General features: G+C 39.3%; 1 protein-coding gene across 17 annotated transcripts in view; it reads right to left on the bottom strand.

Moving 5' to 3' along the window:
* Nucleotides 1-14026, bottom strand: part of LCORL (ligand dependent nuclear receptor corepressor like) — a 169209-nt gene that overhangs the window by 60643 nt on the left and 94540 nt on the right. For 16 of the 17 annotated variants that reach the window (XM_042855434.2, XM_005296175.4, XM_024110695.3 and 13 more), the window contains one exon: nucleotides 6539-6793. In XM_042855434.2, coding sequence (XP_042711368.1) covers nucleotides 6539-6793 — 255 coding nt within the window. Of the gene's footprint in view, nucleotides 1-4594; nucleotides 4786-6538; nucleotides 6794-14026 lie in introns of all 17 variants that reach the window. The other variant, XR_010601536.1, reaches the window with a different exon arrangement.

Below are 14026 nucleotides of genomic sequence, written 5' to 3'. Positions count from 1 at the left end.
AGAGACAGTTAAGGGATGACCTGATTACAGTATCTATATGAGGAACAAATATGTAATAATGGGCTCTTCAATTTCACAGAGAAAGGTATAAAATGATCCCATGGCTGGAATTTGAAGCTAGACAAAGCTAGAAATAAGGCTCACATTTTTAAATGAGGGTAATTAAACCACTGGAAAAACTTACCAAAGGTTGTGGTGGATTCTCCATCAGTGTCAATTTTAAATCAAGAGTGGATGTTTTCCTAAAAGATATGCTCTATGAATTATTTTGGGGGAGTTGCATAGCCTGTTATTATACAGGAGGTCAGACTAGATTACCACAGTGATTCCTTCCAGCTTTAGAATCTATGAATTTAAGAACTCTGCAGGCTACAGTTAGCACAGCCAGGGATTTAACCAAAAGGAGGTCTTCATTCAAATACTTTGAAAATATATCAAAGTAGATGGTCTTCATAGGCAGGTGGTATAAAGAACGGGATGCCAAAGGTTCAAAGGGCAGCTCCATTAACACAGATGAGCTCCCCAGCCGACAGTGGATGAGTCCATTACCAGCATCTTGGCAGATAGACTTATATTCTCTAACCTTAACTGACTTCCTTTACAGACTGTATTCTTGGTCTAACTATATACTTTACTTGTTCAGTACACACAGTAAATAGAGATAACGAGCAATATAAAAAGTAAAAAAAATGGAGACTGCATCTCTATGCCTTATACTGTGGACATGCACAGAGAGGAGCAAATTCTGGAGGAAAGTTAGACTATTTACAAGTGGTCCTGAAGGCTACCAGAATTCCCAATTCACAGGCTTTTTCTTCTCATTGATTTTGTCATCAGTGAACATTTTTTGCCATTGAGCTAAGATATGCTTGATGCAGTAGGACAATCTCTGCAATCTCAAAAGGATGGATTAATGTCCTGGATGCATGGATATTTCTGGAAAATCTAATTAATAATTTAAGGGGGAAACTCAGGATCTTTTATAAGTCAATAAGAGTAATAATTCTATATATAGTTTAAATCATGGCTTAATTTAGCTATAGCTAGCACTTCAAGCAGACCAAGACTATTATGAAACTGACTTCTAGAAGTAATGGATTTGGCAAAATGATAGCAGACCAGTGTTTTGGAAATAGTAAATCTCAATGTTGACTTTTGGGAAGAAATTGGATAGAACACAGAGTACTATCTTCTGTTATTTTATAACAGTTCTCCAAGCTTGGGCATTACCCTGGCAGAAACAAAAGGCATGAAAAAGGCCACTCTGAAGAACAGGAATTAGAATACCAACTCTTGGAATGGTTCAAATGTTTTTTTGGTTAAAGACTAGAGTACCAGCTTGAGCATCTATATGAGAAATATCTTAATTTCTGGAGGTTTCAATAACATTCATGTCTTTTAAAAATCACTTGACATGTGAGCAAACTGCAAAGTTTAGAGTTATTTTAATTCAGCATAATACACAAGGGTGAAATTACTGAATTAGTGGATACCCAAACACCAGACCATATTGTAAAAGTAAAATCTGCAAAATGCTTAGGATGCTGTAGACTTCATGCATTAGGTTATGATGTTTACCTGAGTGTCTTACATACATTAATGGTGTTAGCCTTTGTCATTGTGAGGTTTAATGCTGCTGGATTTGGAGGAAGCATTAAGTCCGGAGAAAAGGTCATAGCTGAATAAAAATAGCAAGCAGTGTCTTCTTACCATATCTAGGAAACAAAGCCTGGGTCACCAATTTGGTGCCACAAGTATCATCCTGGCCCTTTCCTGTCAGACCAGTATTTTTCAACAGTCCAGTCCCATTTAACAGTCAAGAAGCTGAAGGGCATTGTGATAAATGAAGTGTGGGGGGGTGTAGCGCCCTTTGATGGACACCCAGCCAGCCAGTTAGCTGTAAAATCCCTCTTGGTAGCTGTTCTCTACTTGCTTTACCTGTAAAGGGTTAAAAAGTCCCCCAGGTTTAAAAAAAAAAAAAAAGTGGGCTGTGCACCAGCTTCACGCCAATGTTTTCAGCCATCCCAGGACTGACAGAACGAGTGTACCACTCCATTGACACAGGTGATGCTCGCCCAATTAGAGCCCAACCCTACCAGATGGCTCCTCAAACCGAAACCGCAATAGAAAGGGAGTGCAAGGACAGGTTACAGATGGGTGTAATCCACCCCTCTGAAGTGCATGGGCCTCTCTAGTGGTTCTGGTTCCCAAATCAGATGGGGAAATCCGCTTGTGAACGGACTACTGTAAACTACATGCTGTAACATGCCCAGAAAACTATCCAATGCCATGTACAGATGAGCTATTGAAGAAACTGGGACGTGCCCAGTTCATCTCCACCTTAGACTTAACTAAGGGGTACTGGCAAGTGCCGCTAGATGATCCAGCCAAGGAAAGGTCAGCCTTCATCACTCATGTAGGGCTGTATGAATTTAATGTGCTCCCTTTCGGACTGTGAAATTGACTTGCCCCTTCCAGAGACTGGTACGTAACCTTCCGGCTGGATTTGGGGAATTTGCAGTCGCCTACTTCGACAATGTGACTATAGTCTCACATTCATGGGCAGAACACTTGGAACATCTCCAAGCTGTCTTCTAGCGCATAAGGAAGACAGGATTAACCATTAAGGCCAAAAAGTGTCAAATAGGCCTAAACAGTGTAATGTACCTTGGACAGGTGGGTCAAGGTACTATCAACCCCCTACATGCAAAGGTAAATGCTATCCAAAATTGGCCTGTCCCTAAGTCAGAGAAGCAGGTCCAATCCTTCTTGGGCTGGGTATTACCGACGATTTGTACCAAACTACAGCCAAATTACCACCCCAGTGACAGACCTGACCAGGAAAACACAACCAAATGCAGTTCAGTGGCCTGAGAAGTGTCAAGTATCAAAGGGGTAGCCGTGTTAGTCTGGGGGAGGGGGTGATAAATGAAGTGTGTGTGTGGGGGGGGGGGGGAAGGAAGAGGACGACACACACGCGTAAGCTCCCTTTCATGGACACCAAGCCAGCCAGTTAGCTGTAAAAATCCCCCTTGGTAGCTGTTCTCTACTTGCTTTACCTGTAAAGGGTTAAAAAGTCCCCCAGGTAAAGAAAAAAAAAAGTGGCCACCCGACCAAAAGAGCCAATGGGAAGGCTAGAACTTTTTAAAATTGGGAAAGAAATTTTCCCTTGGTCTGTTGCTCTCTCTGGGCTGAAGAGACAGGCAGCAGGAATGCTGTGTAAAGTTTGAAACAGACATGAAAACCATCAGATCATATCTAGAACTTTTAACAACCCAAATATGTAAGTAAATTAGGAATGTTTAGAAAGACGCGATTAGGTTTATTTCTGTTTATTTTTTAAGGCTTGTAAACTCCTCTGTGCTAATCTCAGATGCTTTTGTTTCCTTGTAACCTTTAAGCTAACCCCCAAGAAAGCTATTTTGGGTGCTTAATTTTTGGAATTGCTCTTTTAAAATCTAGCAAAAGCCTAAATTCCAGATGTATTTTCTTCCTTTTTGTTTTTAATAGAATTCACCTTTTTTAAGAACAGTATTGGACTGTTGGTGTCCTAAGAGGTTTGTTCATGTTGTTTGATTAGCTGGTAGCAACAACTAATTTCCTTTGTTTTCTCTCTCAGCTCTTCCCCAGAGGGGGAGTGGGAAAAGGGCTTGAGGGTACCCCACAGGGAGGAATTCCCAAGTGCTCCTTCCTGGGTCCAGAGGTTTTTTTTGCATTTGGGTGATGGCAGCATTTACCAAGCCAAGGTCAGAGAAAAGCTGTAACCTTGGGAGTTTAAAGAAGCCTGGAGTGGCAAGTATTAATTTTTAAAATCCTTGCGGGCCCCCACCTTCTGTACTCAAAGTGACAGAGTGGAGATTCAGGGTCGACAGGCATATTCTTCCAGTACTGTGACTCCCCAGAGTCTACTCCTGCATCTCTTCCTTTGATAAAGCAACTGGGGGAGGACCTTGCGATTCTCCTCTGTGACAAACATGGCAATTCCCAGCTCTCCTAGTTGTCCGCTATGGCTGTATTTATACTAAAAAATTCCACCTGAAGCTACAGTACAATCTATCCTTATTAATCACCCTGCTTCAGGTGTACACCGTGTGCCCATCCTCATATAACAGTGCCCGCACGTGTTGCAGGGCCTATAGATTGGTGCATCTATCCCACAATTCCTGGCACAGTTCCCTGGAGCAAGTGCATAACATATTACAGGCAGAACTGGTAGCAATGCCAAGCACTTTCTATTAGTTACTTTCATTTAACTTTGCTGAACTTCAACCATTTGGGCTGAATTTTCCATGCTGGATGGCTGAATGTTTTTAGAATATTTCACAAAAAAAGTTAAGTTGTTTCTTAGAACAAGGCTGGAAAGAATTATGTTGTTTTGTCCATCTTGAAAAATTCTTACAAACATTTCACTAAAACACTAGCATCTCCATGCTTTAGAGCAGGGATGTGAAACTGGAGGGTATGGGGTAAGGTGGTGCTGCCCTGGTATCAGGAATATGCCTTCTGCTGCTGCATGAAAAAACTGCCCAAATCTGGCCAAATTATAAGCCTCAAAAAAAAAAAAAAAAAAAAAATGCAGTTCACACGTACTCACTTGAGACTTGAAGTTTGGTAGAAACAATCAATGAAGAGTCTGTCTGCACTGGGCTTGCACCAGGGCTGCAGGTGGTGAGAAGGATTTTCCCTGCAATTGCTCTGCCCTGCAATCAGGGGCCACCGTGGTGTTTGGCATAGGAAATGAGAGGAGGGAGTCTGTCTCTCCTGTGCTCTCAATGCTTCTGGTTGCTGATGCCCAGGAGAAATGAACAATGAATTTTGAATGGAACACAGGGTGAGGAGCAGAGCATAGGTAGTGAGGGGAGGTGCATCCATGTGGAAAAAATAGTATGATGATGATTCTATAATTAAAGACTGTATCTTAATGCATATGCACAAGGGGATCCTAATCTCAGAGTTGCAAATGCCATGGCAGAATCATCAACCTTTCCCGCAAAACTGTTGCTGGACCAAATTCAGGCCTGGAGACCCAAGGGAACTATTCTGACTAGTGCCACCATCTTTGGGCAGTGGTATTATATTCACCCTATTCATATCTCCATCCCCCCATCTCTCAACAAAATACTGAGTTTTTACTGAGGGCTTCAGCCTAAAACAGCCACTCTTACTATACTGTACTAGAAGGAAAGCAGTACCTAGAGTCAGTCAGAGGCAAAAAAGGATATCCCAGATCTCTTCCTCCACTGTTTCTATAAAGGTAACCTAACAAGTCTACAAAAACAAACTGAAACTGTGATGCTGAGAGAAAAGGTTAACTTATTAAATTGTAAAGTTATATCAGCATTCCCCCCCTTAAAATATAAATACCAACAGAGAAAGATTGTGAGGACAGAAGCAGGTAAACATGGAAGAAGAGATATGGTAAATTAGGCAGGAAAAAATGAAAAAAGCCAGAAGAAGGGCTGGGATTGATACAAAAGTTAATTGTACATCTATATCACCATCATGAAACTTCAGTTGTCTTTGATATTTCCTTAATGTTCCACAGCCAGCTCGAACATAATGAGCCAAATATCCAAAAAGAACTTATTACCTTGTCTACCTCCTTCAATCTATTCAAAATCCCACCGCCTCCTGTCACTATGCCATCACTCCACCCGATTCCCTTTATTAGCATCCTAAAGAACAAAAACATAAAAAAAACCATACAACACTCCACACACACACACACACACACACACTCAAGTTCCTTGTCCTTACTTTCAAGGTTCTTCAATATCTCATCCCTACATATACAGAATCTCCATTTAAAACTTCCTCATACACATCTACTAAATTTCTATCCTTACTTTTCCCTTCATCTTTTCCTGTTCGGACTTTGTGCCTCCTTTCATACTGCCCTCTATGCTTGGAACACCATCCACTTATCCACCAGTATCTTCTCTCCCTCCCTTTCAGGCTTCTTAAATCCCATTTCTTCAATAAAGTCATCATAAACTGGTTTCCTCACTTTCTTAGCAACCAAATAGGTATAATATGTACTTCCATCCTGTTAATGATGCAAAAAGTAAATGAGGGAAGCAAGCAGTAGATCATTCAACAGGTTTATGCTGCACATTGGTGAGGTGGTTTAAGAGCTTTAGTGTTCCAAAGGTTGCTGAATTGCCACCAGTCATTGAGTGCATGGATCCAGGAGTGGGAATATTTAGCTTTTAGGGACATATGGCACACAAACAAAAAAGTTTTTTGAAATAATTTTTTCAAAGTTTTCCCATGAGATTTCTGCAGCTGTTTAGAGAACCATTTGTTAATATGGAAAAAATACAGAAAAATCAATCATGCAGTAACTGATTTTTTTTATACATGGATTTTAATAATCTACAATAGAATTTATTTTAATGTACTGAATGCTACTTTGCATAGAGAAACATTTTAAAATAGTGATTATTTTCGATTGTTCAGATTTGGACAATAAGACAATTCTACATGAAAACAATTTCAAAACAGCAGCATATTAAAGAAACAGACACAAAAGATTTACCTTGCTGAGTTTTCTGTTCTTGAGTTCTATTCACAGTGAGGTCTAGAGGGCTATCCTGTTCTTCCTGAAGGGAGTTTTCCGTTTGGTTCATTTGGATATTTTTACATATCAGACTTGGTTCAAATGATGAACCATTTTTATTCTCTTGAATTTTGCTACTTTTTGAAATGTATTCAATTGCAAACTGACGGATCATCTTTTTCATTAATTCCTGAGCAACTAGGGGAATGTTAGGATCACAGTTCTGAGGAAGATCTAGGGGGGGAAAAACACATGGAACACATGCATTAATATAAATGAACAATTTTCTTTGATTATCTTTCTTTTAATAATGGTAAAATACTTACTCAAGAAATTTAATCATTTTGGCCCAGATTTTGAATCCCTTTCTACTTTACTCCATGTATAATTCCATGGAATCAATGAGATTACCTGGAAAGTAAGGTACTACTTAATGTAAGTAAGGGTACCAGAATCTAGCCCTTTGACTTTTAAAATATAAATATACTGAGCTGAAATTTGTCTTGTAGACTTCTAGGTCTGTGGTTTCATATGTGAAAGGTGTTTAAACAAAAATAGTGCAAGAGAATTAAATAAAGCTATAAGTCAGTGTAATGTTACTTTCAGAATGAACTTTTACTATAGCAAACAAAACATTATTTTAAGACTGTAGTTTTACCAGACAATTAATCCTTAGTACTGATTGTTTTTCTGAGAATGTCAGAATGTTCCAAAGATTAAGTTTGTCAAAGAGCTGTTTCACTTACACATTAAGTTAACTTTCATTGTCCACATTGTCAATTCAGGATTGCCAAGCCAAGTTGGTAAGAGGTCATTAGGAATGTCCCATACCAATTGTAGTTCTGTAATAAACTAACATTTGAATTCTCAAACTTTTTCATGGTGTGTACCATGTTCTAATAGAGAAACTATTGTCTTAGAGAACAATTTCTTTTCCCATTTTCAATTATGAGGCCATATCTCCTTTAATTTGTGTTCACACAATACCCCTATGGCAAAACCAGCAATTGCTTAATTTTTTCCAACACAGAAAAGTAGTATTAGGAAAGGTGTGTAACATATTTTAGCCATCTTTTAATGCATTTACCAGCTGGAAAAAGGAATAGAGATAGCATCACGTGATCAGCTGGGTCTCGTCAGATCACTAGCAACTTTGTCATAGACCAGTTTGAGAAACACCAAAGTAAAGTAAAATCCCACCTTCTGCGGCAATATAAAAGGTCTGCCAAATCAACAAAGCAAAAAAAATTTAGCACTGAATAAGAATAGTTAGAAAAATTATCGAAATAGATCATTACTCCCTTATAGTTTTTACTCTTGCTGACTTAAGATGAGTTTTCAATGCAATACATGGGATTTACTCTCACAGATACAAAAATCATCCAATGGAGTTGAATGGCTAAATCTCCATATCCCATTCAACAATGAACCCTTACATGTCTGAATCACATTTTATTTTGACAAAAAAAGATGTTTCTATAGTTAATAACCTCAGTTTCATTATATATTTTAATTGTGCTTTAAATATTCTGGCAATATTGTTTTACAACAGCCCAAGTGTTGTGGCAAAGAGTGTGGGGAACCTTATAAGGCAGGATTACTTATATTGTAATTCTGCTTCTCTGAAGATACAATTTTGGCAGAATTCTCACGTGTGCATTTTAGCACAAGACAGACACCACTCCCCAAGCTCTAAGACTTTTGGTCCCTACGGGCAGCCGTATTTGGCTAGGGGAGTTATCCTCCTCTCTTCCATCCTCCTCCCCCTCCAGCAACACAAGTGGCACACGAGACCCAGGAATCTAACCACTGCCCTTTTTTGAGCTCACAGGTAACGAGTGTGTCGGAGAACTTTCATTGGCTTCGTCAAGACCATATCACTATCCTATTACACCATGAACTTTTTGATGGGGATTTTTGATGGGGAGTGTCAAGCCTCTCAAAAACTTACAATAAGGGATGCAGAGAAACTGGTTTACCCTTCAACTAGGATCTTGAGAAGCTGAATAGTCTGCCAAATGAAGCTGGATGCAGTTACTGTGGGTATTTAAATTATTCTCAGGTAATATGCAACCACCAGTGGAGACGGGCAGGTGGGGTAGCTTGCTCTCTCTCTGTCTTTAGGAACCACAAAAACTACAGAACTTGGGGAGTTCACCCTACGTTATTATGCTAGGGAGCACAAAACCCAGGAATGAGAAATCTGACCATCTGGCATCTTTAGTGAAATACAATTACTATCAAAGTTGCTGAGTTAACATAATAGTGGAAGAGTAAGCTATATAGCAATATTCTCTCCGTAGCCACAAAATTACTGTTTCTTTCCAATTTCAGAATCTTTACTGCTGATCATATGTAAATCACACACACACACACACACACACACACACTGACTGTTAGAACCCAGGTTGAACCTGCAAAGTTAGTAATTGGAGAAGTCATCTTTTCACTCAGTCTGAACACTGAGGATTCAAATTTCCTATCAAAACACTCTCTCAAATATTAGGCTTTTTTTTTAAAAAATCCCTTCTGAGCATTTTCCAATTTTAGATGCCCTATGGGAAAACTCCATTAAAATCATCCCAGATCTTCAACTGCCAGTTACTGTAAATTTACAGATTTAAACTTATTTACCATAAAAAGCTAATATAGGGAGAATGTGTGTGTGGGTGGAAGAGGCAGAGCATGACTCAAGATTGCACATGACTTAAACATGAATAGTACTTTCAATTTCATATTTTATTGTTCTCTTTATATCTAAACATAGGACTACTTTATATTTGTTTTTCTACAATTATTTAAAGAACTCTTGGGACTCAATGCCAAACAAGCACATACAACTTATGTGTATGGGTATATATATTTAACTGAAAGACCAACACAGAATCTAAAAATAAGCCCTAAGGTGCTACTCACTTTGCTCACCAGTAGATGCTACTTTGGTTTCACATCATCAGGGCCCGTTTTTTCTTATAAATAACATAACTTATGTAAGAGCTCTGCAGCTAAAAGGTTAAGTGAGATTCAGGCCACAAAGTTCTTGAAAATAACTTTGAAAGACTGTGTTCAAGATCAGAGCTGTGTGAAATTCTGTATTTACACACCTGAAAACATCACCCCTCTCAAATCCTGGTGAAAAATCTTTAAGAAACATGAATTTCATTAGTCTGGACCAGATTAAAAAAATATCAGCAACTTCCTTGGGGACGATGTGCATCTCATACTCCGTATGTGTTCCTCCTTTGTTCATTTATGTACCCAACTCAACCCTGACCTAGTGAGATACCACATCTGAATCTGGTGGTAATCTGGCCACATCAGTGTTACTGAAATATACAGAGAGAGTGTGCACTACTATGCTTTCCAAGACAGATCATATTTCTTTAACTTTTCATATGGTGGAGGAATCACATTGAGTAGAAAAAATTGTTTGGGGGAAAAGAATGAGAAACATAGCATTTCTTTTCAAATATGATACCGCAGGGAACTGATTAGAAGTATTTTGGAGAAGATATAATGCCCCACAGATCTTCAAGATAGGTTGAAGTAAAGTGTTGGGGGTCTTGAATGTGCTACCAGTCACTGAGAAACATTCTAACGAAAAGAGTAAGTGATCTTGGATTTATACAGGATTTTCAATCACATACTGTATACTTCTGTCAAGTAAAAATTTACTTATGAAAAATACACTTAAGTACTGAAATGTAATTTTAAATGCATGTTGATGAATACTGAAAAATATTTTAAAAAGATAAATTCAATAAAGGACTTGCTAGGTTGAAGTAATCAAATTATAATACACCTCTATCCCGATATAACGCAATCCGATATAACATATATCCGAATTCAACGCGGTAAAGCAAAAATGGTTTTCTGTCTTGTCTACAACATACTTTTATTCTGTTTAATCCCAGTTTATACATTTAATGATTACCGCATATATATTCAGTATGCATGTTTTTACAAGCCTGCCTTGGATCGAAAGTCAAAACACAAAGCCGAGCACCTTTCCAGCATTTTTAAACTTTCACTCCGATCTTCATTGCATAAAAAACAGTCTTGTCTGCAAGTCTTAATTTAAAAAGTTACAACGTTGACAGTTTAAATCCGTTGATAGTTTAAAACCATTGAAAGTTTAAATTAGTTTTGCGGACAACAAAACCATATGCGAGGTGGTAGCTAATTTTCAACGGCCGTTATAATAAAAACGGCCTTTGTATTTGTAAGTATGACTAATTTATCAAAAAGGAGAGTTCAGTCTAACTTCGTCATTGACTAACCTGCTGCCGCTTTGCCAGTTTAAAGTTGTTACAAAACCATCCGTGGTCGGCGCCTTGGCTCTTAAAATGTGGCTTGTATTAATACATACATACATACATACATACATACAATACAAATGTGCATGTATCAAAGTGGTGGAACGAATGTGCAACAATGAGAAGGCAGGGGTAAACGTATGTTGCCTGCCCATGGTCCCATTAGGCGTTCTGATCTCTCCCGCCTATTTTAATCTCGTTTCTAAATTGTGTGCAGTATAGACTAAGCTTAAGTTGTCTCACTAGTTGTATTTTTGAAACACTAACGCTGCGCTGACATTTTCTAAACGATTATAAAAATTGTTAGCATTAATATTAAAATGCCATTGACATGATGGCAATTAGTTCACAGCCACAGAAATGAAAAGCATGGACAGTCAAAGAAAAATTGGAAGCTTTGGACAGACTGAAATCAGGAATGAGCCAAACAAAGGTCTCAAAAGAACTAGGAGTGGGGGGAATCAACATTAAGAGGGTGGATCAAAGATGAGGAAAAATTACGATCAATGCTAGTTGAACTGGATGAAAGTGAAGGCCTGGAATGGAAACGTCTAAAACTGCCCAACTAGATAGAGCAGTATTTACATGGTTTACCCAAGAACGCTCCGACGGCACACCAATTTCCAGTGACGTTATAAGGAAACAAGCGGAGAAATTGAAGAAGGATCTCAATTTTAGACGCTCGGGTGAGGACACTTCTGCACATCAAGGTAACGAAATTAAAGCTAGCAGTGAATGGCTTAAACAATTTTAAAAAAACGTCATAGCATTCGGCAAGTCACAATTTCAGGAGAGACGTGCTCTGCAGATATAAAAGCTTGCAACAAATACCCGCTAAAGTTACAAGAGATCCTCATTGAGAGTGACTATGCTCCGGAGCAAACCTACAATGCTGATGAAACTGGCTTATGTTACCGTATGCTGCCGGATAGAACATTTGCTTCTAGGACCTAAGAACAAAAGGCTGAAGGTTTTAAGGTGATAAAAGAGAGAGATAGACAATACTTTTCTGTGTGAATAAAACCGGTTCACATAAACTTAAACCTCTGCGCATAGGCAAATCCAGGTCATCTAGGGCTTTCCACCATAAGAACATGGATTCGCTTTCATTCATTTATCACCATTCAAAAAATGCCTGGATGATATCAGATATTTTCAAGGAATGATTTAATTAATATTTTGTACCAGCTGTCCGGAGCCACCTACACAGACAAAACCTGGAGCCAAAGGCATTGCTCCTACTTGACAACTGTCCCGCCCACCCCCCAGTTGAGACCTTAACCAGCAAAGTTGAACAGTCTCTACATAAAAGAATAAATGGACACAAATCAGACATCAGGAATAGTAACATACAAAAGCCAGTAGGAGAACACTTCAATCCCCCTGGATATTCTATAACAGATTTAAAAGTAACCATACTTCAACAAAAAAAACCTTCAAAAACAGACTTCAAAGAGAAACTGCAGAGCTACAATTCATTTGCAAATTTAACACCATTAATTTGGGCTTGAATAGGGACTGGGAGTGGCTGGCTCACTACAAAAGCAATTTTCCCTCTCTTGGTATTGACAACTCCTCATCAATTATTGGGAGTAGACCACATCCACCCTGATTGAATTGGCCCTGTCAACACTGGTTCTCCACTTGTAAGGTAACTTCCTTCTCTTCATGTGTCAGTATATTTATACCTGCATCTGTAATTTTTCACTCCATGTATCTGAATTAGACTGTTTTTTTACCCACGCAAGCTTATGCCCAAATAAATTGGTTAGTCTTTAAGGTGCCACTGGACTCCTCGTTGTTTTTGTTGATATAGATGAACACGGCTACCCCTCTGATACTTGATTAATCTTGCCATGGTGGGGTGAGCAAACACAGAGAATCGTGAAAAGACTTTTCTTTTTTAAATTCCATCAGGCAACTGAGAATAGTGAAGAGGAAAGAAAGAGCAGACAAAAACTGTTAGTGAACACATCAGTGGTGAAATCTCTTCCCACTTTTTGAGGTGAGTGTTTCTAGTAGACATGTTTCTTTGTTTAAACAGAGCCTGTTGTACCTCTCTCAAACAGGAAGTTACTATCACCGAGAACCATTGAGGAGTCAAGCTTTGAGTTAAAAAAATCTGACTGGAGACAGCACATGGGGAATGGATGGAGGAGAGGTGAATCAGGTAAAGATACCAGACTTCTCTCGGCCAAGTCAGAGCAGTGAACATGACTTCGTTTTTGTCTTGCCCGATCTTGTTCGCCACTCTCAGGATCAACAGTGTCAGCAGAAATGCACAGCAAAGGCCCTTTATCCAAGAGGACAGGAAGGCATCCTCATGGACTGAGGATCCATCCCTCCCCTCGAACATAGTTTCCTGCACTTCTGTTGGCAGTGGTGGGGCAAAGAGGTCCATTTCTGGAACCCCTCCCAGTCAGAAGAATACGTTTGAGAATCTGAAAGTTTAGCTCCCATTCTTAATTTTGGGAGAAGTGCCTGCTCAGATTGTTGATCATGGTGTTTTGTATCCCTGGAAAGTAAAAGATTGAGATGAGGATGTGGGTTGACTATAAACAGTTCCATACTTTTAGTGCTTCAGCACAAGAGGAGGGGGCTCTTGCTACCTCCACTTATCCCCAATAATTTATATAGAGCACATGGGCTATGTTGTCTGACATGACTGATGGATTGACCTCTGTTTATGGATACAGGTATTCCTGACAGTCTTTAATTCCACAAAGTTGATGTGCAGAAGACTCTTGGGCAGATGATTTGCCCTGAGTGGTGCATGTCCTTAGATGACCGCTCATATAATGGATGCTTCTAAAGTTATAATGATGGTGGGGGGTAGCGTTGGGTAAAAGGAACTCCTAAACAGACTTTGGTGGGTCCTTCCACAAACTGAACGAGTCTGGCACATGATGATGAATAGACAGACAGCAACTGCCCTGGAGGTAGACTGTTCTGAGCCACCCCTGCAGACAGCAAAGATGTAAGCTGGCGTGTTGCATTACAAAAATACAAGCTATCACATGTCCTAGTAGTTGGAGGCCACTTTTGGCCAACGTCTGGAAGCTTATTTTAACTTGGGAAATTAGGCTTCTTAGAGTTGTAAACCTGCCCACAGGGAGGTACGGTCTGGCTGTTATCGCATCTACAGAAGCCC

Source organism: Chrysemys picta, chromosome 5 (genome assembly GCF_011386835.1).
Source record: "Chrysemys picta bellii isolate R12L10 chromosome 5, ASM1138683v2, whole genome shotgun sequence".
NCBI classification, from domain to species: Eukaryota; Metazoa; Chordata; order Testudines; family Emydidae; genus Chrysemys; species Chrysemys picta.
This window is presented reverse-complemented; position numbering and strand designations above follow the sequence as displayed.